The sequence below is a fragment of the Theobroma cacao genome, chromosome 6, assembly GCF_000208745.1.
Source record: "Theobroma cacao cultivar B97-61/B2 chromosome 6, Criollo_cocoa_genome_V2, whole genome shotgun sequence".
Lineage (NCBI taxonomy): Eukaryota > Viridiplantae > Streptophyta > Magnoliopsida > Malvales > Malvaceae > Theobroma > Theobroma cacao.
In genome coordinates this window covers 25121497-25141349 of record NC_030855.1, presented here as the reverse complement: position 1 = coordinate 25141349, position 19853 = coordinate 25121497, and the positions used below count along the sequence as shown (strand labels likewise).

Sequence of the window (19853 nt, the reverse complement as noted above, 5' to 3'; positions counted from 1 at the left end):
TCTCTTGTCTACTTAATTACTAGTACTGATAAGTTGTTGGTAGTGGAAAAGGAGAAATATATTTCATAGCCCATAATATCATAGTGCCAAACCTGAAGAACAATTTATTCCCCCAGTTTGATCACAAATGAGTTTTCGACATTAATGGAGCAAAGATCTAGGAATAGTCTAATAGTAGTAAGGGTGGTTCTGAACATGTCCTGGTTTCTGGTCTTGTACTTGGCCATTCTCCGAGATGAAATTTTTGTACCAAGTTGCTGACGATTTAGGAGTTCTCTTCAGGGTCTTAAAGTCAACATGGTGAAGTCCAAACCGTACCGTATATCCAAAATTCCATTCAAAGTTGTCCAGCAAAGACCAGACAAAGTAACCCCTCACATCTGCTCCCTTCCTGATAGCATTCAAGAGAACAACATCAATCTATTATCGTCAATACGATAGCAACTTAATAATTGCTCACATATCCAGCTTTTCAGCATAGTAAGGCTGTCCCATGGACCAGATCAGTTCTCCTACGGAAATGCTAAGAAGCTTGCACGAGGATGTAGAAGGAAGACAGTTACGCAATGTAACGTATAGCTAGTTAGAATCAAAATAGCAGCAATGTGAATGAAGTTTTGATCAGGTTTTTATAATAAACCACAGTTTCAATTATTCTAACCTGATTGCTGTTGAAAGTTGATCCAAGTATCCAGCCAAGTACTCAACTCGTTTGACATCATGTAAAAATTCTTCAGTGGTGGAATTTGCTTTGCTCACCTCTCCATATCCTGCATGGAAAACGATACGTTGATAAAAATATAAGTTTTGCATTTAAAGGACACCTCTGGTCTTTTTTCCTACCATTTTCTGTAATGATCATGGGTATGTTATGGTATGTCTCTTTAAGATAGGTTACAATCTTCTCCATTCCTTGAGGGTAAACGTTCAGCCAATCCAGATCAGTCTGCATAGTGGAAAAGCTTCAGTTAGTAGCTTACATTACAATGCAGCACAGTTGTGATAAATATAATTAAGGTTACATACAAGTTCCCCTATAGGAATGCCATTTTTCTGTGAACTTTGCCCCCAAAATCCTTCCGTCTTTGAAGTTCCTGTTCCTGGTTCACACACAGAGAACATGCAGTCCTTGACATAGTAACTCGAGTAGTGGTTAACTCCAATAAAATCCAATCCTTTGTTCAGCTTCTCCTTCTCAGTTGTCGAAAATTCAGGTAAAATAGATCCTAGAATGTTTTGCATTTCTGGAGGATATCTTCCGAATATGATTGGGTCTAGGAACCTGCATTTAAGTTTAGTTAGGTGCCCTTCAGCATATCAATATGCATGCAAATCAATAAATAAAGAAAACTTTGACGAAGAGAATGGTGAAGAAACCTACCACTTCATAGTGAAGGATTGAGCTCTTTCAGCTGCTAGCTTGTCAGCTAGAGAGTTGCTGATGGATTCAAACCAAAAGCAATGCAAGACAATTCCAATGCTACCTCCTTGCGTTTCCTAGACATTTAGCATTAACTTAGAAATCTCTACTTTGGGTGTTCCTACGGCAGCTAAGCCTACATTGCATCAATGGTTTGTTTAGTGCCAATTGATACCTGGTATTTGGTTCTGTAAATATGAACAGCTGCTATATGTGCTAGGATAATATTGTGCGCTGCTATAAAGGGCTCCTTCTCTGAATCACCATAGGTACAATTCCCAAAGGGCCAGGAGCAACGAGACGGTGGGAATATTCCTGTACGGTACGCAAACTTGACTTGGAAATCAGGCTCGTTGAAGGTGACCCAATACTTCACCCGGTCTCCGAAGGACTTAAAGCAGATGTCTGCAAAATATGCAAAATCCTCCCTGAGATTGAAACATGAACAAAGGCGCCATTAGTGGCAAATTGTGGCATGCCATTTTCAGAGGCATGTGGATAATGAAATGGCCAAATCTTGACCATGACAGAGCTAAAACTTGAACAAGATAACTTACTGCCATTCGGGGCTCAGCCAACTTCCATATCTGTCCTCAAGTTCTTGAGGAAAATCAACGTGCGTCAATGTTACAAGCGGCTTAATCCCTGCAGCACATGTCAAAATGGAGGCCCAATGAATTATGCTGTTTATCCATGATTAAGGAAAGTCATTGCAGACATTAAAATTAACCTTTAAGTAGGAGGGCATCAATCAGTTTGTTGTAGAAGTTGATTCCCGCTTCATTGATTTTCCCGAATCTCCCTTCTGTTGGGGAAATTGCATGGTTTATCAGATAAAACTCCTGCTTCAAACATCTAGAACTTTTTTTTTTTTTTTGAAAGGCAAACATCTAGAACTTAAGCCTCACGAATCAATGGTTCTGTCAAAGACTTACTAGGTAAAATTCTCGCCCAAGAAATGGAGAACCGATAGCTGTTGACTCCAAGTGAATGCATCAGATCAATGTCTTCCTATACACAAAAACATCCATAAGCAATCCTATGCTGTATACATTCCAAACCCAAATTAACTTTTCTGGTTATGTTTGCTTAGAATCTTACAAAACAAAACCTTTCATATCTTTAACAATGAATTCTCCTTGCAAATTATTTCCTAACTTCCATTTTCTGTATTCATTTCATTACTTAATTTAATTTTTTGAGTTAGTAATTTTAAGCATAATTTAATATCTTTGAAAAGTGTAGAGAATCTAAAAGGAAATAATGCACCAACAAGCAACAACTTCTCACCAAACATAATCTGATGAGGTAATGAACTAAAGTCCAAAAAGGTCAACAGTACGTATAAATAGTGATTCTGATCAATAGTCACAATCATAAGGAGTGGGTGGGTTTTGGAGTATGGACCCCAAAGTGAAGATTTTTACTTTATTTTTGGGACAATACAACATACATAATTAAAAAGAAAACTGAAACTTTGACAAAGATAGCACAAAATTAAAGGTGCACGTGGAAGTAGCTAGGCATTACCAAATACCGATGGTAATGATCCACTGCTATGTCTCCATTGCTTCCATCAGCAATCATGTTTCCTACAATATCAATCATATCATCTCTTTTAGTGGAAATGGAATTACTCTTGTGAACATGTAAAATTCAGGGTTAATTTCAGTTTAATGAGCTTTTGCAAATTGGAAATGTTTCTGGAATGGGAGACCATGATGATGAAGATCGGGGAGATGGGGTTACCTGGTTTGTGGGAATAGACATCCCAATTGTTCAGACCTTTACCATCACTCATAAAACCACCCTCATGCTGCCAAAAACCCAAGATTGAAAAAGAAAAGAAACGAGATGCATTTCAGCATTTAATTATATCTATTTCCGACACTTTTATGGTGGTTTTCTGGTATCTTTTCCTAAGGTTCGTTGTTAGCTACAGATTGAAGATGGTGAAGCAGCAAACCTGGTAAGCAGAAGAGGCCGTTCCGAAGAGAAAGTTGGGAGGAAATGCGGACAGATTACCCAAGCTTTGTTCCAGAGTTAGCAGCTCGGATGAGATGGAGAGAGGTAACAAGAACACCTGCAAGAGAAAGAAACCAATGCAAAGCATTCTGGAAACATCCATGGCCACCGACAGGGAAGCTGTTGTCTTCTATTACAAGTAAAAAATATCTCAATGAACTACCGTATACAGGCTTCATAGCATGCTGCATGATGGACAAGACATATATAATAGAAATATTACACTTAAAGAGTTGTGGATGAAATGGCCCTATCCATGCCGACATCATAGCATGCTAAAGTTTTAAATTGATTCTAATGGTAGAAACCAATGATTTAGCAAGTAGAACATTTCTTAATTAACAATCCAACTTGATTTCATAGTAATTGTTAATAATCTTGTTTAGTTAGCATAGAGGGTTCTTCTACTATAGAGAGAGGTACTGCAATAAGTAAGTGAGATGCCTTAGATGAGATTTGAGCAGTATTTAAAGTATTAAATCTCTTCCAAAATTGTTAGAGATAAGCATCTGCATAGCATATGTATTATTAATGAGGACAAGTTTCTTTTTTTTAAAAAAAAAAAAAGGGTTAGCAAATTGTTCCTTTCAAAAGGAAAAAGAAATTAGAATATTGTCATAGTTTATGGAAGATGTTTTGGGCCCTTGGATTTACCATGATGGACATGCTTGTCTTACTCAAGCTGACTTCTCCAATTGAGTGATTCCTCAAGCCCTTTTGTGAAACAGTCATGGCAATGATGGGGTTGAGAAATGAATTTTGAAATTTACCATGAATTGATTATTTAGTAATTTACAGAGTACTCAAATCATCAGCCAGAAAACCCATCATCCATTATAACTTTCTGATGCTTAATATTCAACATATTGGTTATGGAGCTACAACCCCAACTGGGAAGAACTGCTGATACCACCTGAACTGTACTGATATGCTTCTAATTACATTGCAGTAAACTTAGATCACTAAAGCCTTACGGAGCAGAAGCCTTTCCAAACAATGCAGAATTGCTCTGCCAGATGCCCAGTTTGCTTCTGAAATATTGTCTTTGTTGATTCTCTGGATCATGTTTAGGCACTAAACTCCTGTGGGCTTGTATGGTTGGCAATGAACTGTTTGTACCAAATTGCTGAAGCTCTAGGAGTTCTCTCGAGTGTGGCATAGTCAACATGGTGAAGGCCAAACCTAATTGTATATCCTGATGTCCATTCGAAATTGTCTAGCAAGGACCAGAGAAAGTAGCCTCGAACATCTGCTCCTTTCCTGATTATTCAATCAAACAAGGCCTGAAATTTGTTCTTCCGAATGTGTATGGTAGGTGTTGAGATATGGATTGAAATTGGTACCTCAAAGCTGCTGCCAGGGTGTCCAAGTAGCCACTTATGTATTCCACTCTATTGACATCATTGAGTGACTCTTCAGTTGGGCTATCCGACTTGTCGTTCTCACCAAACCCTACAAGACCAACCCCACAATCATTGAAGGAATTCTAAAAAACTACTGATTCATTGCCAATGGTAACACTTTCAGCTCTGCTTCAACTAACCATTTTCTGTAATGAACATTGGTATGCTGTTGTACCTCTCTTTTATGTATGTTACTATCTTATCCATTCCTTGAGGATAAACATAAAGCCAGTCAACTGCAGTCTATTAACACAAAAACAAAATTAGTTTTCCAGAACAGAAGAGTTAGATTTCCTCGATGGTGGCAGGTGTGTTAAAGTTATATACCTACCGATTTACCTATGAAGATCCCATCCTTAAGTGCGGTTCTTAAGGCAAAGCCTTCTGTCTTAGAACTTCCGGGTCCTTGTTCGCACACAGAAAACATGCAGTCTCTAATGTAGAAAGAGGTATAGTGATTAACACCAATAAAATCCAGTCCACTCTTCAGCTTCTTCTGATCATGATTTGAAAATACAGGCAAATCGGACCCCAGAATTTCCTGCATTTCTAGAGGATATTTCCCTAATATGATTGGATCTAAGAACCTGCATTGAACTTCTAGATAGAGTCGGCGCAAGTCTTGAAGCTCTATCAGTTAATACATCGGAGGACTAACTATTCTGAATATATATATATTTGTGACTGTTAAAGTTCTTACCAGTTCATGTAGAAAGATTGAGCTCTCTCAGCTGCCTGTTTGTCTTCGAAGGAGTTGCTGATAGGTTCATACCAGATGGCATTCATAACAATGCCAATGCTACCTCTTTGTTGTTTCTAGATATTTACGAAGAAACATTATGATCTTCCACAAGTAAAAGTAGCTAGACTATTAGATAAGAAGAAGCAGTTCAAGAACCTGGGGTTATTTTTTCCATTTTACCTGGTATTTGGTTCTGTAAATATCAACGGCAGCAGCATGGGACAAGATGATGTTGTGGGCTGCAACAAAAGGCTCATTCTCAGAATCGCCACTGCTACAATTCCCAAACGAGCTTGAACAACGAGAAGGTGGGTAAAGTCCTGATCTATAACCACGGATTACTGCAACGTTAGGTTCATTGAAGGTTACCCAGTACTTCACTCTATCTCCAAAATGTTTGAAACATATATCTGCATAATACTTGAAATCTTCCCTGAAAAGTATTTGATCCCCAAATAAGGTAGATGATGATATAATAGCAGACAAGGGGTTGTCTGTCAGAGATTAATGCCACTTACTGCACTTGGGGACTTAGCCATGCCCCATATCTGTTTTCAAGTTCTTGAGGAATGTCGTAATGAGTCAAAGTCACAAAGGGTTTGATTCCTGAGACAGAAGAAAGTAAAATTATCTTATTAGAATCCATATATGGATCAGGGAATTGATGATTATTCTAAGGTAGAATAACTAGAGGGTGACCTCTAACCAGAAGACTGTTAATGAGTTTGTTATAGTGATTGATGCCAGCCTTGTTAACACTTCCAAATCTTCCCTCTGCATCCAAATGTCAATTCAAGAGTGAGCTAGAAACTAAAACAGCATTGCAAATCATATCAAACTCTTCCACTTTGATAAAACAAAACTCACTCGGTAGGATTCTTGCCCATGAAATGGAGAAGCGGTAGCTATTGACCCCAATGTAATTCATGAGATTCAAATCTTCCTGTTTCATCATCATTAGAAACCAGAATAATCATCACCCTTGCCATCATTTTGTATTGAGAATTTTGGCAATAGAATCATATACAGAGTAGTTCCTGTAACTTCCAATCTGTTTGCTTTTTTGTTAGATCAAAGATTTCCAGCCCCTTAAACACTGTAAATTCTGCGACAGGGGCTATTATTTTTCTCTGTCCAAATGCATTTACCTTTAGCAGAAAAGCATCAGTTACTAAATTTTCATCAAGAAACAGACGAATAGTCTGGCTGCAATAATACAAACCAATGAGAACTTCAAGGCAAAGAAAAAAGACAAGCGGGCTCAAACTTTAGGAATCCAACCATCATAGCTTTAGGCGAATCTATGGTGTGGTTCATGTAGTCATGTCTACATCCACCGCTTTCATCAAATTATCATTTTAACCTCATAATTCATATCAGTATAGAAGATTATACCTTTTTTCCTTCAATGAGAATATGAAACACGTGTCTGTAAAAGCATGCCAAACACATTTTTTGCCTCTTTTCTTCTTGGCTTGTTGCTCTTTTTTTATTCATTTTGGAGGAATCCAATCTGACTATGACATAAATCTAAACCACAGATTCATGGCTTTGCCACAAAGAGTGTTTCCTAACAGGGAAGCCAATTTCATGGTTCTTTTCTGAAGCAAATCTGCTACATATTTGAAGAGTATACAGTCCATTTTGAAGCTTCAGGATCTTTACATGCTTGGGAATTCTAGAGAGTTGGGCTAGTTGAAGTAGGCTTATAGCAGGAGAAAAAAAGGTTACCAGGTATCGATGGTAATGATCAACAGCAACATCTCCATTACTTCCATCCATAATATTTCCTGTAACAAGCCCACAAAACTGTTATGTGTTGAGCACCAAAGAAACCAAAACATGGAAGACAGGGCATTGAACTTGTATAAAATAAGCAATCCAACCAGGCTTATGAGTAAACAGGTCCCAATTGTTCAGGCCTTTGCCATCACTCAAGTAAGCTCCTTCAAACTGGAAAAGTATGTATGAAACAAAGTTGACAATCCATAAGGACCAGAACAAAATGATTCTGATCTGTTAGTGAGAGAGGTTGAGATAAAAGGCAACAAACCTGATAAGATGAAGAGGCTGTTCCGAAGAGGAAACTACTGGGGAATGGAGATGAATCCAGGTTTTCCTTTAGAGACACTGGATTACATAACACCATTATAAGTGAGAAACACATCTCTAACACAAAGAGAGCATGATATAAATGTGAGAGCTTCATAACTGAAAACAAGAAACCCTGCTTCACCAGTATGAGATGTCACTGAACAAAAATGTCAGGTTCGAAATGACCTGGTGCAGGGGTGGAGAATTTATACAGAAAAGAAAGAAAAGTGTAAAAAAGCATAGCCCTGTTGATGACAACACTAGTAATTGCCATTCGGTATCAGCCAAAACTTACTTGTCTGCTGGTTAAGTACCCTTTGCACAATATGGTAGCGTCATGCAACAGCTGACAACGACAAAAGCCTAACAACCATCGTTAGCAAAACCAGAACTGCAACCAAAAAGTACCTTTGGCTTCAGGCCAACCCTTGCTCATTAGCAACTAGATCAAAAACTATTAAAAGAAACTGTGCACTAAGATCATTCCAATAAATTTAAGCTTTGATATGGAAAAAAATTAACATTTCTTTAATAGCAGCAACACCCTCTCATTCTTTAACATTTCTACCAAAGTTGACTGAGCACATATATAGTTGCAGAATCCCAGTAAGAATATGGAATTGAATAATGGGTTGAACAAACATCCAATAATGGCGCAACAGTTTTGGCAAGAAAACAAGAATCCCATCATGCATTTGTGAGAGGGCTGACGTGGTGTGAAGGAACAAGAATAAAAATGGTGAGGTAAAAGGGAAAACAGCAAAAAGAAATGATTAAATTGATTCTTTTGGCCAAATGCTATCTGAATATTAGCGGACAACATTACCCGAAGAATCACATCGATTGAAATTTGTTTCCATAATCATTAATTAGTACAGGATCAAAGAAACCAATCAGCATAAACCACGAAGAGTAAATTAAGTATCTAATCAAATGGTTCATTCTCAGTAATTGCAACATGAATTGTGATATAGCAGGCGATGCTTGTAATAAATTATGTCCCATTAATAAATTACAACATGACAGTTTGAGTACCTCTGCCACTAATTTCGATTCAACAGTGAGAAATTGCACGTCGGACTTGTGGTATAGCGGGGGGTGTTTTTTTTTCTTTCCTTTCTTCTGCTCTGATTTAATCAACAGTAAGTGTTGGTGTTACTTCCTTTTCACATCAGTGTCAAAAAAAACATATATGGTTTTCGTAGCTAAAAGTGACTTGATAGATGTAAAGGATAGTGTTTGGCATGAATATCAGCAATTAAAGCAGAAGAGAATTGACTCCAGATTTTAGAAAAACAGCATAGTATGGCTGCATCCCCTCGCCAATGCAGCATGGAGGTGAGCCTTTGAGAAACCGCAAACCACCCATGGTGTAATCTGTGGATTGTGCTCAGCTGAGCGGTTTCGGTTTTTGATTATTATATTTTGCTGAATAATTACAACTGCTAATGTTTTGAAATGGAATAAACAAAGATCAAAATTGTTGAACGTACTATACTATGTACGATCTAATCCGGGGAAGAAAAAAAATAGAAGAAAAGAAAAGAATATGGAACTCGCACTACTTTTTCTGTGGCCTCTTTGTGATTGTTGATCAGTTGACACTGGTAAGACTGAAGCAAGCGGCAGCACTCTTCAATTCATTTTCCGCAACATGTTCCACAGATTGTGTTGTGTCTTTCAATGATTCTTCAGAGCTGCATCAAAATTCAGCCGTCAGGAAATAATGTACGAAGACAATTTACTCAGAGGACGTAACACAAGAGAATTAGATTAGAAAGGTACCTTGATTCGTAGGGTTCTTTGGAATCAATATAAGACTGTCTGTCGTCAATGGCATCGAAAAATGGATGGATTTCATCATAATCTTGAACAACTTGCTGTTGGACAGCCACGGTCTGAGGGGCAACCAGCTGAGATTGTATTGCCATTGTACTGCCATTATCGGTGTTATTGTTCGTGGCAAAAGGATGTTGAACCCACAAAGAATTTGCCACATTCTCCTTGGAATCCATGTAAGAAGAGCTATAATCAACATTACTGCTATTAGAGTAAGAGTGCTGCATTGAAACCGGCAAAGCAGCCAGGGAATTGTAATGCTGTTGTGGGACCTGATTGAAGAGAGGGAGAGCATTACTAGGCGGTGCCATGCCTAGTTCTAGCTGTGAAGGCACATCATCAGCAATCGAAGATATCTGATGATGTTGCCTGTACATTTCAAGCTGTGCATGCACTGCATGAAGTTCCTCTTCAACCAGCTGAATTTGATACTGTAACTGACGAATGACCCCTAAGCATCCATAAACAGGGAATTGGTCGCGCACATTGGATTGGTATTTGATAGAACGCATGGCCTCAGCCTGTTGGGCAGGATTTAGGTTCTTTAATATCTTAAGAATGTTGCTTACGCCAAATAATTTGTGAGCGTTTTGGAAAACCCTGGCTTGCTCAGCTGGGAAATAAGGAGCAAGGGGACATTCGGGAGTGCACTTCCGCCTCTGGTACTTGCACGCGGCACAGGCACTGGCGGTGCCACCCTTAAGGGTCATGGTTGAAACCACCCCAACAAAACCGTGGAAATTACCAGTATATTGGTTTGTAGTAGATGATTGGTGAAAGCAAAGAAGAATTTCGGTGAAGGATGGAAAGGAAATATGATGAAAATCATGAAATGGTTAAAGGAAGGAGAGAGGAAATTGTTGAAACTGAAATAGCTAATAGGTAACGTGTTGACCTGAACAGGTCTGATATGAGCGGATTTGCTGGGTGTAAAAAAGACTGAGTAAAACAGAGAGAGAGAGAGAGAGTAAAAGAAGAGATTGCAGAGAGATCAGAGAACCGAAACTCTCGGGGGGTGTTTCCTTTAAAGTGTGTAACCGTTAGGGACAAATATTAGCAATCATGGGAGAGTTCTAATTTTCGTGGCCACCTATGGTCGTACCAACTTCACACTAACATGTACTTATCTGTCTGTCTCACGTGCCCTTTTCCATATTGGTTGGGTTTATCAAAGCTTTTCTGATTACTAACTTCCTCCTCCCTGCTTGCTTTTATACATGCAATGTGCCACAAAAGAATCCTCTTTTTCGAAAGCGAGAAAATACTTTTCAAAAAAAACTTTTATGCCCAAAGTTCTGGGTCACCTCATGATTGTTCTGCTGACTTCATTTTAGGCATTTTTTGTTTACTTTTTTTCCTTAGTTATGCCTTAGTTTCTACATTTTATTCATAATAATGAAAAGAAATTGATCATGAAACTCAGTAGATTAATGGTTATGTTATAGCTCAAAACATATAGCAGGGCCTACAAAAATGAAAGAAATTTAAATAAAATTACTAGTTGGTAGTATCAGCACGTAACAAGACTATTAATAAAACTGTTGCTTCAATTTTGAAGAGGGAATACCGTGCGGTACATCGAAATAAAGTCCATTCCGCAACATCAATCTTAAATTCCTTCCAAGTTATCTCATGAGCCTCTCTTTATCGTTTAGGTCAGTTCACCAAAATCTTCAAACCCTTCACTGTTCTCACTGCTTTGCCTGCTCCAATCATACATAATTAACGAATTAATCACTGAACTAAAATAGCAGTGGATTGAAATCGTGAGCATACAAGCTTAAAACAAGAACGAGTTGGAAATTGAAGTCCAATTCTTTTGAAGAGCCTAACTCAAAATTCAAAGCCAAGTTAGCAGTATCATCGGTTTAAAAAGCAGTAGTGCTGGCCCAAAAGGATATCGAAAGGCCATTCTGACGAGTTTGTCCCTCCCAAGTTGCGTAAAGAGAGAAGGGAGTATACCTGTGAATAAAGGAAGGTTCCAAGGATTGCAACGGCAGCTCCAATGGCATTGACCGGCTGGACGGGTGTGTGGAAGATGATAATGGAGGAGACTATAACCGAAATTCGCTTCATTGTATTTCCGATGCTAAATGTTAAGGGAGAAATTTGATCCAAAGACATGTATGAAACCTGATTATACAAGTGGTAGAAGACGCTCTGAGCTACCACCCACCTGTAAAAATTTAGAACCACAATTTTTTCTTAGCAACAGATTGAAAGAGGAAAAAAAACTTATTTTGAAGTAAAATAATCACATCACGTAGGAATGAGGCAAGAGCAATAAAAGAGACTGAAAGAGGTAATAGTACTTACCATACAAAATTGGGTCCAATTTGTGAGACTGCCTTCTGCCAGCCAACAGCCCAGAGCTGAGGACCCTCAACAGCAATTGCAAAAGGTGTAAGAATCAATAGAGACAACATTGATAAACATGCGTAGTAGTTCATCCCACTAACAGACTTCCCCTTCATCCCTATCTTTGAGAAAATGTTCCGAAACACGAATGCTAAATTGGATATCATAGCCCCCATGAAACCTGAAACACATAGCAACACAAACTCAGTACCTCAGACACAAAATTTCTATTATAGGGGAAAAAAGTAATCATGTTCTCTTACCAGTCATGTTGAAATTGAGCTCAGTTGCTGCTGAAAGTGCACAACCTCCAATAATTGGCAAGAGTGACAAGTAAACTGGTAATGGAAATGCCTCCCCTAACAGAAATCTTGAAACCAAAACACTGAAAGCAGGTTCACCACTCTTAATGATATGAGTGAATGAAACTGCAACTTTTGACATGCTCACAGTTGCTGCTACATGCCCTATAGTATGTGCCACCGCAACCTGAAACACATAGCCCACCAAACAGAGAAGTAAATCAGCATTTCTTACCTTCACATACTCTATTTTGTAACTTAAAATTCCAAGCTTTTTCTTTCTTTTTGTCTTTCTGACGTCTTACATGACAAAAAAAACAGCATTCAAATTCAAATTTCTCATCTTTTCTTTAAAGTAAGTCCAAAAGCGATTTAAGGGAAAGAGTTATAAGAGTTAAAACTTACAGGGAAAAGGGTCTTCCAAAACTCAAAATGGGTCTTAGGAGCATCAGCAACCCTCGTGACCCAAGATATAAGCATCATAAGAGAGCCAGCGGCCAGAGACAGAGTAGAGGTAAGCCAAGGATAAGGAAAGACATTCAAAACCTTCTTGTTATATATATTGAAAACCACATTCAAAGCCCACCAAGTAGCAAAGTAAATCCCAATCTTTATCTCTGGTAACTCAATATTTATGTCCAGAGGCCTAGACCTGTCAGCTTCATAAGCCTGACACTCTATTTTCCTCTGCTGGGTTTTTTTCAATATTGCAAGATTCTCAATGGCGGCAACGTGCAGAGGTTTTTGATAAGAGCAAGATTGGTTGGGGAAGCCATTATGGACGTTCTTGATAACGGGTAATGGGGAGAATTGTGGCCTGGTGATTGAACGTTTCTTGGAAAAGAAACTTGTGGAATTGAAAGCAGATGTGGAGTGTTTTATTGAAGAAATCATGGTTTTTTTTTAAAGAAACACAATGCAGAGTTTCAAATATGAATGCAAGAGAATTGAGTTTAACTAGAGGAGAGAATAAGGTAAGAGAATACAAGAAGGAAAGGAAAGGTTTGTCTTGCGGAGAAAAGAGTGGCAGAGAAGAGAGGGGATTTTATAGGGGAGAACAGAGGAGAGCAGAGGAAATAAGATGACTGTATGACGCGGCAAGGGGTTTTTCGCTGGTGGTTTGGTTTTTAGTTGCTCACGGATAGATATTTTCGAAATTATAAAAGTATTTTTTTTCTTTTTGTAAAAAAATATCTTATTTTTTAAATTTTTTATTAAGTCTCTAATAATTGTGTTTTTTTTCTAAAATTGAGTGGAAAACATAATAAAACAAGAGAATTTTATTTTTAAAATAAGTTATATTTGATGCAATATTAATATACAATACTTATACATTATAATTGGTTATAAAATATTTTTTAAAATAAATAATTTTTATTATGAAAATATATGTGAATATTACTATATTTTTCAACTTTTGAATCTTTTCATATCCAATGTACCTATTTATCTAAATAAGTCTCATACTTAATTAGAGTTATATATATATATATATCATTAATTTTTGTAATAAATGTAATTTTATGTTATATAAATTTTTTTCTTTTTCTAAGAAGTGATAATGTATAAATTTATATACTAACAATACATGAATTATTACCATCTCGAAAACCATTATTTATTTTTTAAAAAAATATTGAAAATGATAGGGGAAGGAAAGACTTGGACTTTCCACATTAGTAAAACATGCCACTTTATGCACCGTGTACATGTGTGCAAATTGAAATCGTAGACTTCATACTATTTGTCCTGACTGAATCTTGTAACTATCAGAAAACTAGAAAAAATATCAGCCATGATTTTCTCTCAAACATTTTCCAGCTGCAAACCTTGCATGAAATTTCCCACTGTGTTTCTTGAATATATGGTCAAATCAAGCTCCCCTCCCTGATTGACAAATTCACGGTTGCTAGCTTGTTGCAACCAAAAGGATTGAGAACTTTCCCGTGATATTTTCCCACTCCTTCTGCCCCACAGAAACCATTGCAGCCACTATTTCTATTTCCAATTTGGAACAAATCAGAGATGCAATGCAGCCATCAAGTTCCCAAAAACTGTATCTCAGACTGAGGTAACAGCCCATGCCATGCTCTCAATTCTTCACCGCTAATTTGCTTGCAGCAGCTCCCACGATTGAGCATGTACAGACAATCTCCTGAGTTTTGTTGATTGATTCCAAGCTAGAAGAAAAGAAAAAAAAAATCTTACTGAAAGAGACAGACCCATATCAACACTTGTTGTCAAGTTGCGTTTCTGATCGTTGATCATTTGAACGGATCAAAAAATTTTCTAACTGGGAAAAGCAAAATCAGTTTTGACGGCCGCTGCAAGGTGTAAAAGAAGGTGCTCCAGTTGGGACAATTGGCATTGACATTTCAACAGTGGCAGTTTTTGTTTTGTTCGTGGTGTCTTTGTTGTGACATTGGACGGAAGGGGCTGTAAACTGGGTCAGCAATTGGTGTTGGGGTTAGGCGGGAAAGGGATGTAAGTGTTGTATAGTCACGTGAGCTTTCCGCATGTGCAGCCGGTGCGTGTCCTTTGGACCCAATGGGAAGTTGCAGACGGGTCATAGAGAGTTGCCAAAACAATCCCAACAGCCAATGAAGTGGTGTAGGCTTTCGCTTGGTGATTGGGGTGTGATATTGTAAACAATTCACCAACCCCTCATGGCTGCAAGTGGCCACGATCCTTTGGGATAGGGAATTAGACCATGATCGAAGAGTTTGGCATCATATCCTTTACCCTCACAAGTTTGCAAATGTAAAACCTATCAGCATTCGCAATGCATTCAGAGCAAGCAACACTAATTATCTGTCTGATTCTGTCATTCATTTAAAATAAACCATTTCCTGAAACTTCATTCTCTTCTCCAAGATCCATAACTCGTTTTTTTGTTCCATAGATGTACTTCAAATTCCTTCAAAGCACTTGTTTTGCTCAGAACTGCACGTAGCTCTTTTTCCATTTCATTCTCATCGATGAATTTCAATTCATGATATGAAACAGGGAGGTTCAATGTCAAACATTCTATCCCTTTCTAAAACGAATTACCGGTTGCTCCAAGACACGTCTTTCCGGCTGGAGCAAGTTGCAAGCATACCGGGCTCTAGAATAAGGCGTGCAGCACTAACCATGAGTAGTATTAATTCTTTTTAATCGAATAAATTGATTGAATGTGAGTAAAATTGGTTTAATTTATTTGGGTTTGATTTTAATTACTTATTTAATTTAATTTATTTTGTTATTTTAATATATGTTTAATATTCAAAATTTATAATCAAATTAATAAAAAATTGAAACATGTATTTTTTATACCTACTAATTTATTTATATATAAAATATGTATTTTTTGAATAAATAACATAAGTTAAAAAGTAAATAAAAATATCAATAAAACGAAACTTAATTGTTCTTGATCTATTTAAAGAAAATTAAAATGCTATTATTTTAAAATAGTGTTTTTATTAAAGAAAAGGTAAAATCAATAATTCTAAAACCTTCCTATTCACATGAAAAACACTTAAAACTGGTTCAAGTTGATCGAACGATCGAACTTATACCATTTTTTGAAATCAAGAATGAGATATTTTAGTTAATAGGATATTTGAAAAAGAGATAATTATGTCTATGAAAGGTTATTAAGTTTGACTTTCAATTTCGAAAATAATAGCATGCCATGTAACATTTTCCTTTAGTTAATATGTTCTTTTAGACATTTTTTTGTTTTACATTTTTTCTTTGTAGTTTCTAGATACTATCGATCATGACATTCAGTAAATTTATTATTATTTTTTTTACAATTTATAAAAATTGAAAGAAATTTTAAGTAAAATCTACTAGTTATTATTATCTATCAAGGAATAAAACGGTACAAAAATAAAGAAATTTAGATAAAATCTACTAGTTGATAGTATCAATAAAGAATAAAATTGTAGCTTCAATAAGGATCATCCGCAACATCAACATTTTATGTTTATGTAAGTTCACCAAAATCTTCAAATCTCACTGCTTTGCCTGCTCAAAACATACATTATTAACCGTTAAAACAAGAAAGAGTTAGAAAGCCAGGTAACAAACCTTGGTCCCAAAATTTCAAAAACAACTTTGAAAGGGAAAATATACCTGTGAATAAAGAAAGGTTCCAAGGATTGCAATGGCAGCTCCAAGGGCATTGACAGGCTGAACAGGTGTGTGGAAGATGATGATGGAAGAGACTATAACCGAAATTCGCTTCATTGTGTTTCCGATGCTAAATGTCAAGGGAGAAATTTGATCCAGAGACATGTATGAAACCTGATTATACAAGTGGTAGAAGACACTTTGAGCTACCACCCACCTATGAAAATTCAAAATAAACACATTTTTTATTAGCAACAAGATCACTTATCACACATAAAAAGAAAATTTGGAGAGTGTAACCATCCAAATAAAAGCAATAAGTTTTTACCAGACAAAATTAGGTCCAATTTGTGAAACTGCCTTCTGCCAGCCAACTGCCCAGAGCTGAGGACCCTCAACGGCAATTGCAAAAGGTGTAAGAATCAATAAAGACAACATTGACAAACATGCGTAGTAATTCATCCCACTAACAGACTTTCCCTTCATCCCTTTCTTTGAAAATATGTTTCGAAACACGAATGCTAAATTAGATATCATGGCCCCCATGAAACCTGAAACACATAGCAACACAAACTCAATGCCTGAGTACAAAATTTCTATTATAGGGGAAAACGTAATCATTTTCTCTTACCGGTCATGTTGAAATTGAGCTCAGTTGCTGCTGAAAGTGCACAACCTCCAATAATTGGCAATAGTGACAAGTAAACTGGTAATGGGAATGCCTCCCCTAATAGAAATCTTGAAACCAAAACACTGAAAGCAGGTTCACCACTCTTAATGATATGAGTGAATGAAACTGCAACTTTCGACATGCTCACAGTTGCTGCTACATGTCCAATAGTATGTGCCACCGCAACCTGAAACACATAACCCACCAAACAGAGCAATAAATCAGAATTTCATATCCTCATATACTCTGTTTGTAAATTAAAATTCTAAGATTTTTCTTTCTTTTTGTCTTTCTGATGTCTTACATGACAAACAATACAGCATTCAAATTCAAATTTCTCATAAGTCTAAAAGAGATTTAAGGGAAAGAGTTAAAACTTACGGGGAAAAGGGACTTCCAAAACTCAAAATCGGTTTTAGGAGCATCAGCGACCCTCGTGGCCCAAGATATAAGCATCATAAGAGAGCCAGCGGCCAGAGACAGTGTAGAGGTAAGCCAAGGATAAGGAAAGGCATTCAAAACCTTCTTGTTATATATATTGAAAACTACATTAAGAGCCCACCAAGTAGCAAAGTAAATCCCAATCTTTATCCTTTTAGCTGACTCCAGTCTTGCTTCCTCGTCTGGTAACTCAATGTTTATGTCCAGAGGCGTAGACCTATCAGCTTCATAGGCCTGGCACTCTATTTTCCTCTGCTGGGTTTTTTTCGAGATTGCAAGATTCTCAATGGCGACAATGTGCAGAGGTTTTTGATAAGAGCAAGATTGGTTGGGGAAGCCACTGTGGACGTTCTTGATTACGGGTAATGGTGAGAATTGTGACGAACGTTTGTTGGAGAAGAAACCTGTGGAATTGAAAACAGATGTGGAGTGTTTTATTGAAGAAATCATGGTTTTGTTTTTTTGGAGAGAATTCAGATTTCCAAATGTTAATGCAAGAAAGAGGACAGTGAGAAAATACAAAGGTTTGCCTTGGGAGAAAAGAATGACATAGCAGAAAGGAATTTATAGGGGAGAACAGAGGAAACTAGATGGCGGCTGGGGTTTTTCACTGGTGGTTTTTCCCTTGCTTGCGGATAGATATTTTCGAAATTACAAAAGTATCCTCTTTTCTTTTTGTTAAAAAGTATCTTTTTATTTTTTCTTTCCTATGTTTATTGAGTCTCTAATAATTTTGTTTTTCTTTTTAAATGAAGGGGAAAATAAAATAAAATAAGAGAATTCCAAATTAGAATGGAGTAAAATCTTTACTTTTGAATTTTAAGGGTAAATTTGTAATTTAAATTTAATTTTTCCTTACTAGGTTATATCTTCTAAGTTCATTCAATGTAGTATATTCCTATTTACTACATGTATTCATTCCTCCTACTTATTGTAATTTCATTCCCATCCATTTATTTAAGGCTATAAAGGCATTGTAATTAATGGTATCCCCACTTGAATAAAAAATCAAATAGAAGACCTTTTTAATTTTTTAATAATTATTCTTTTAAGTTATATTTTATAATATTTTTAAAATCAATGTAATATAAAATCATTATTCTTATTTCATACAATGTTGTATTGTTGCTGCAACTGCTGCTAATGTGGTGTTTTTGCTTCTATAATCCTTGGTGAGGTATCATATCTAAATATGAATTATATTATAACACTATTAATTAGAGTTATATATATCATTAACTTTTGTAATAATACAATTTTAACTTATATAATTTTTTTTTCTTTTTCTAACGAGTGATAATGTATGAATTTATATATTAACAATACATGAATTATTTCCGATCTCGAAATCCATCATTTATTTAAACCAAAGTATTGAAAATAATTTGGGAAGGAAAGACTTGGACTTTCTACATTAGTCAAACGTGCCAGTTTATGCACCGTGTACATGTGTGCAACTTGAAATTGTCGACTTCACCCTATTTGTCCGGACTGAATTTTGTAACCATCAGAGAACCAAGACAAATATCAGCCATGATTTTCTCTCAAACATTTTCCAGCTGCAAACCTTACATGAAATTTCCTACTGTATTTCTTGAATATATGGTCAAGTCAAGCTCCGCCTCCCTGATTGACAAATTCACGGTTGCTGGCTTGCTGCAACCAACGGGATTGAGAACTTTCCTCTTTGATATTTTCCCACTCCTCCTTCCCCACAGAAACCAATTTGGCACAAATCAGAGATGCAATGCAGCCATCAAGTTCCCAAAATCTGTATCTCAGACTGAGGTAACAGCCCATGCCATGCACTCAATTCTTCACCGCTAATTTGCTTGCAGCAGCTCCCATGATTGAGCATGTACAGACAATCTCCTGAGTTTTGTTGAGCTAACGATCGTTCTTATATCATCTTCTGAAATCAAGAACGATTGAAATATTTTAATTCATTGGGTATTTGGAAAAAAGATATTTATGTCTATAAAAAGTTATTAAGTTTGACTTTCAATTTCAGTTTCGAAAATAATAGAATGCCATGTAAAATTTAAATTTCAAAAAAAAATGTAAAATTTTCCTTTAGTTAATATGTTCTTTTAGACATTTTTGTTTTATATTTTTTCCTTTGTTATACCTTTCTAGTTTCTAGATTTTATTTATAATACTATCCATCATGATATTCTGTAAATTTATTGTTTTTTTTTTCACCAATTTATAGAAATTGAAAGAAATTTTAAGTAAAATCTACCAGTTACTATTATCTAACAAGGAATAAAACAGTACAAAAATAAAGAAATTTAAATGAAATCTACTAGTTGGTAGTATCAATAAGGAATAAAACTGTAGCTTCAACAAGGATCATCCGCAACATCAACATTTTATGTTCATGTCAGTTCACCAAAATCTTCAAATCTCGCTGCTTTGCCTGCTCAAAGCATACATTATT

The 19853-nt window shown here is 36.4% G+C and overlaps 5 protein-coding genes across 15 annotated transcripts; all 5 read right to left on the bottom strand.

Moving 5' to 3' along the window:
* LOC18597115 (beta-glucosidase 46) lies at positions 37–3925 on the bottom strand. Of its 5 annotated transcripts, none has more exons than XM_007025955.2 (12): positions 3387–3733; positions 3170–3236; positions 2951–3012; positions 2356–2431; positions 2151–2225; positions 1978–2065; positions 1596–1848; positions 1382–1497; positions 1027–1282; positions 844–946; positions 662–770; positions 37–391 (listed from the first exon to the last, which is right to left on the bottom strand). In XM_007025955.2, exons 1-12 carry the CDS (start codon positions 3546–3548, stop codon positions 169–171), a joined length of 1590 nt encoding a protein of 529 aa, XP_007026017.2. In that variant the 5' UTR covers positions 3549–3733; the 3' UTR covers positions 37–168. The 5 variants fall into 5 exon arrangements, with proteins under 5 accessions (XP_007026017.2, XP_017978570.1, XP_017978567.1 ...); XM_018123080.1 differs by having other exon boundaries at positions 293–531; positions 3387–3925; XM_018123081.1 differs by lacking the exon at positions 3170–3236 and having other exon boundaries at positions 3387–3470.
* LOC18597114 (beta-glucosidase 47) lies at positions 4199–8059 on the bottom strand. 6 transcript variants are annotated; one of them, XM_018123084.1, is made up of 13 exons: positions 7980–8059; positions 7644–7720; positions 7477–7543; positions 7322–7380; positions 6458–6533; positions 6290–6364; positions 6109–6196; positions 5771–6023; positions 5549–5664; positions 5180–5435; positions 4989–5091; positions 4789–4897; positions 4199–4705 (listed from the first exon to the last, which is right to left on the bottom strand). In XM_018123084.1, coding segments are annotated over exons 1-13 (1473 nt in total). In that variant the 5' UTR covers positions 7981–8059; the 3' UTR covers positions 4199–4512. The 6 variants fall into 6 exon arrangements, with proteins under 6 accessions (XP_017978573.1, XP_017978572.1, XP_007026016.2 ...); XM_018123083.1 differs by lacking the exon at positions 7980–8059 and adding an exon at positions 7803–7936; XM_007025954.2 differs by lacking the exon at positions 7980–8059 and having other exon boundaries at positions 7644–7936.
* Positions 8999–10455, bottom strand: LOC18597113 (LOB domain-containing protein 27). The gene is made up of 2 exons (XM_007025952.2): positions 9470–10455; positions 8999–9381 (listed from the first exon to the last, which is right to left on the bottom strand). The coding sequence occupies exons 1-2, from the start codon at positions 10231–10233 to the stop codon at positions 9279–9281; spliced, it is 867 nt and encodes a 288-aa protein (XP_007026014.2). The 5' UTR covers positions 10234–10455; the 3' UTR covers positions 8999–9278.
* On the bottom strand, positions 10931–13276 carry LOC18597112 (glucose-6-phosphate/phosphate translocator 2, chloroplastic). Of its 2 annotated transcripts, XM_018123090.1 has the most exons (5): positions 12589–13274; positions 12145–12370; positions 11840–12062; positions 11486–11699; positions 10931–11226 (listed from the first exon to the last, which is right to left on the bottom strand). In XM_018123090.1, exons 1-5 carry the CDS (start codon positions 13075–13077, stop codon positions 11215–11217), a joined length of 1164 nt encoding a protein of 387 aa, XP_017978579.1. In that variant the 5' UTR covers positions 13078–13274; the 3' UTR covers positions 10931–11214. The 2 variants fall into 2 exon arrangements, with proteins under 2 accessions (XP_017978579.1, XP_007026013.2); XM_007025951.2 differs by lacking the exon at positions 10931–11226 and having other exon boundaries at positions 11265–11699; positions 12589–13276.
* LOC18597111 (glucose-6-phosphate/phosphate translocator 2, chloroplastic) lies at positions 16004–17982 on the bottom strand. The gene is made up of 5 exons (XM_007025949.2): positions 17354–17982; positions 16934–17159; positions 16631–16853; positions 16306–16519; positions 16004–16197 (listed from the first exon to the last, which is right to left on the bottom strand). The coding sequence occupies exons 1-5, from the start codon at positions 17861–17863 to the stop codon at positions 16186–16188; spliced, it is 1185 nt and encodes a 394-aa protein (XP_007026011.2). The 5' UTR covers positions 17864–17982; the 3' UTR covers positions 16004–16185.

Excerpts from the sequence above, each read along its gene's own strand:
- LOC18597115 (XM_007025955.2), bottom strand. The coding sequence starts at position 3,548 with ATGGATGTTTCCAGAATGCTTTGCATTGGTTTCTTTCTCTTGCAGGTG. Across the intron at positions 1,498-1,595 it reads TTTACAGAACCAAATACCAG|GAAACGCAAGGAGGTAGCAT; the intron begins GTATCAATTGGC and ends CTAAATGTCTAG. Across the intron at positions 392-661 it reads CAACTTTCAACAGCAATCAG|GAAGGGAGCAGATGTGAGGG; the intron begins GTTAGAATAATT and ends GAATGCTATCAG.
- LOC18597114 (XM_007025954.2), bottom strand. The coding sequence starts at position 7,799 with ATGAAGCTCTCACATTTATATCATGCTCTCTTTGTGTTAGAGATGTGT. Across the intron at positions 7,544-7,643 it reads CAGCCTCTTCATCTTATCAG|TTTGAAGGAGCTTACTTGAG; the intron begins GTTTGTTGCCTT and ends ATACTTTTCCAG. Across the intron at positions 4,898-4,988 it reads AATGTTCATTACAGAAAATG|GGTTTGGTGAGAACGACAAG; the intron begins GTTAGTTGAAGC and ends TTGGTCTTGTAG.
- LOC18597113 (XM_007025952.2), bottom strand. The coding sequence starts at position 10,233 with ATGACCCTTAAGGGTGGCACCGCCAGTGCCTGTGCCGCGTGCAAGTAC. Across the intron at positions 9,382-9,469 it reads AAAGAACCCTACGAATCAAG|CTCTGAAGAATCATTGAAAG; the intron begins GTACCTTTCTAA and ends ATTTTGATGCAG.
- LOC18597112 (XM_007025951.2), bottom strand. The coding sequence starts at position 13,077 with ATGATTTCTTCAATAAAACACTCCACATCTGCTTTCAATTCCACAAGT. Across the intron at positions 12,371-12,588 it reads TTTGGAAGACCCTTTTCCCT|GTTGCGGTGGCACATACTAT; the intron begins GTAAGTTTTAAC and ends TATGTGTTTCAG. Across the intron at positions 11,700-11,839 it reads ATTGGACCCAATTTTGTATG|GTGGGTGGTAGCTCAGAGCG; the intron begins GTAAGTACTATT and ends AAATTTTTACAG.
- LOC18597111 (XM_007025949.2), bottom strand. The coding sequence starts at position 17,863 with ATGATTTCTTCAATAAAACACTCCACATCTGTTTTCAATTCCACAGGT. Across the intron at positions 16,854-16,933 it reads GCTCAATTTCAACATGACCG|GTTTCATGGGGGCCATGATA; the intron begins GTAAGAGAAAAT and ends TATGTGTTTCAG. Across the intron at positions 16,520-16,630 it reads ATTGGACCTAATTTTGTCTG|GTGGGTGGTAGCTCAAAGTG; the intron begins GTAAAAACTTAT and ends GAATTTTCATAG.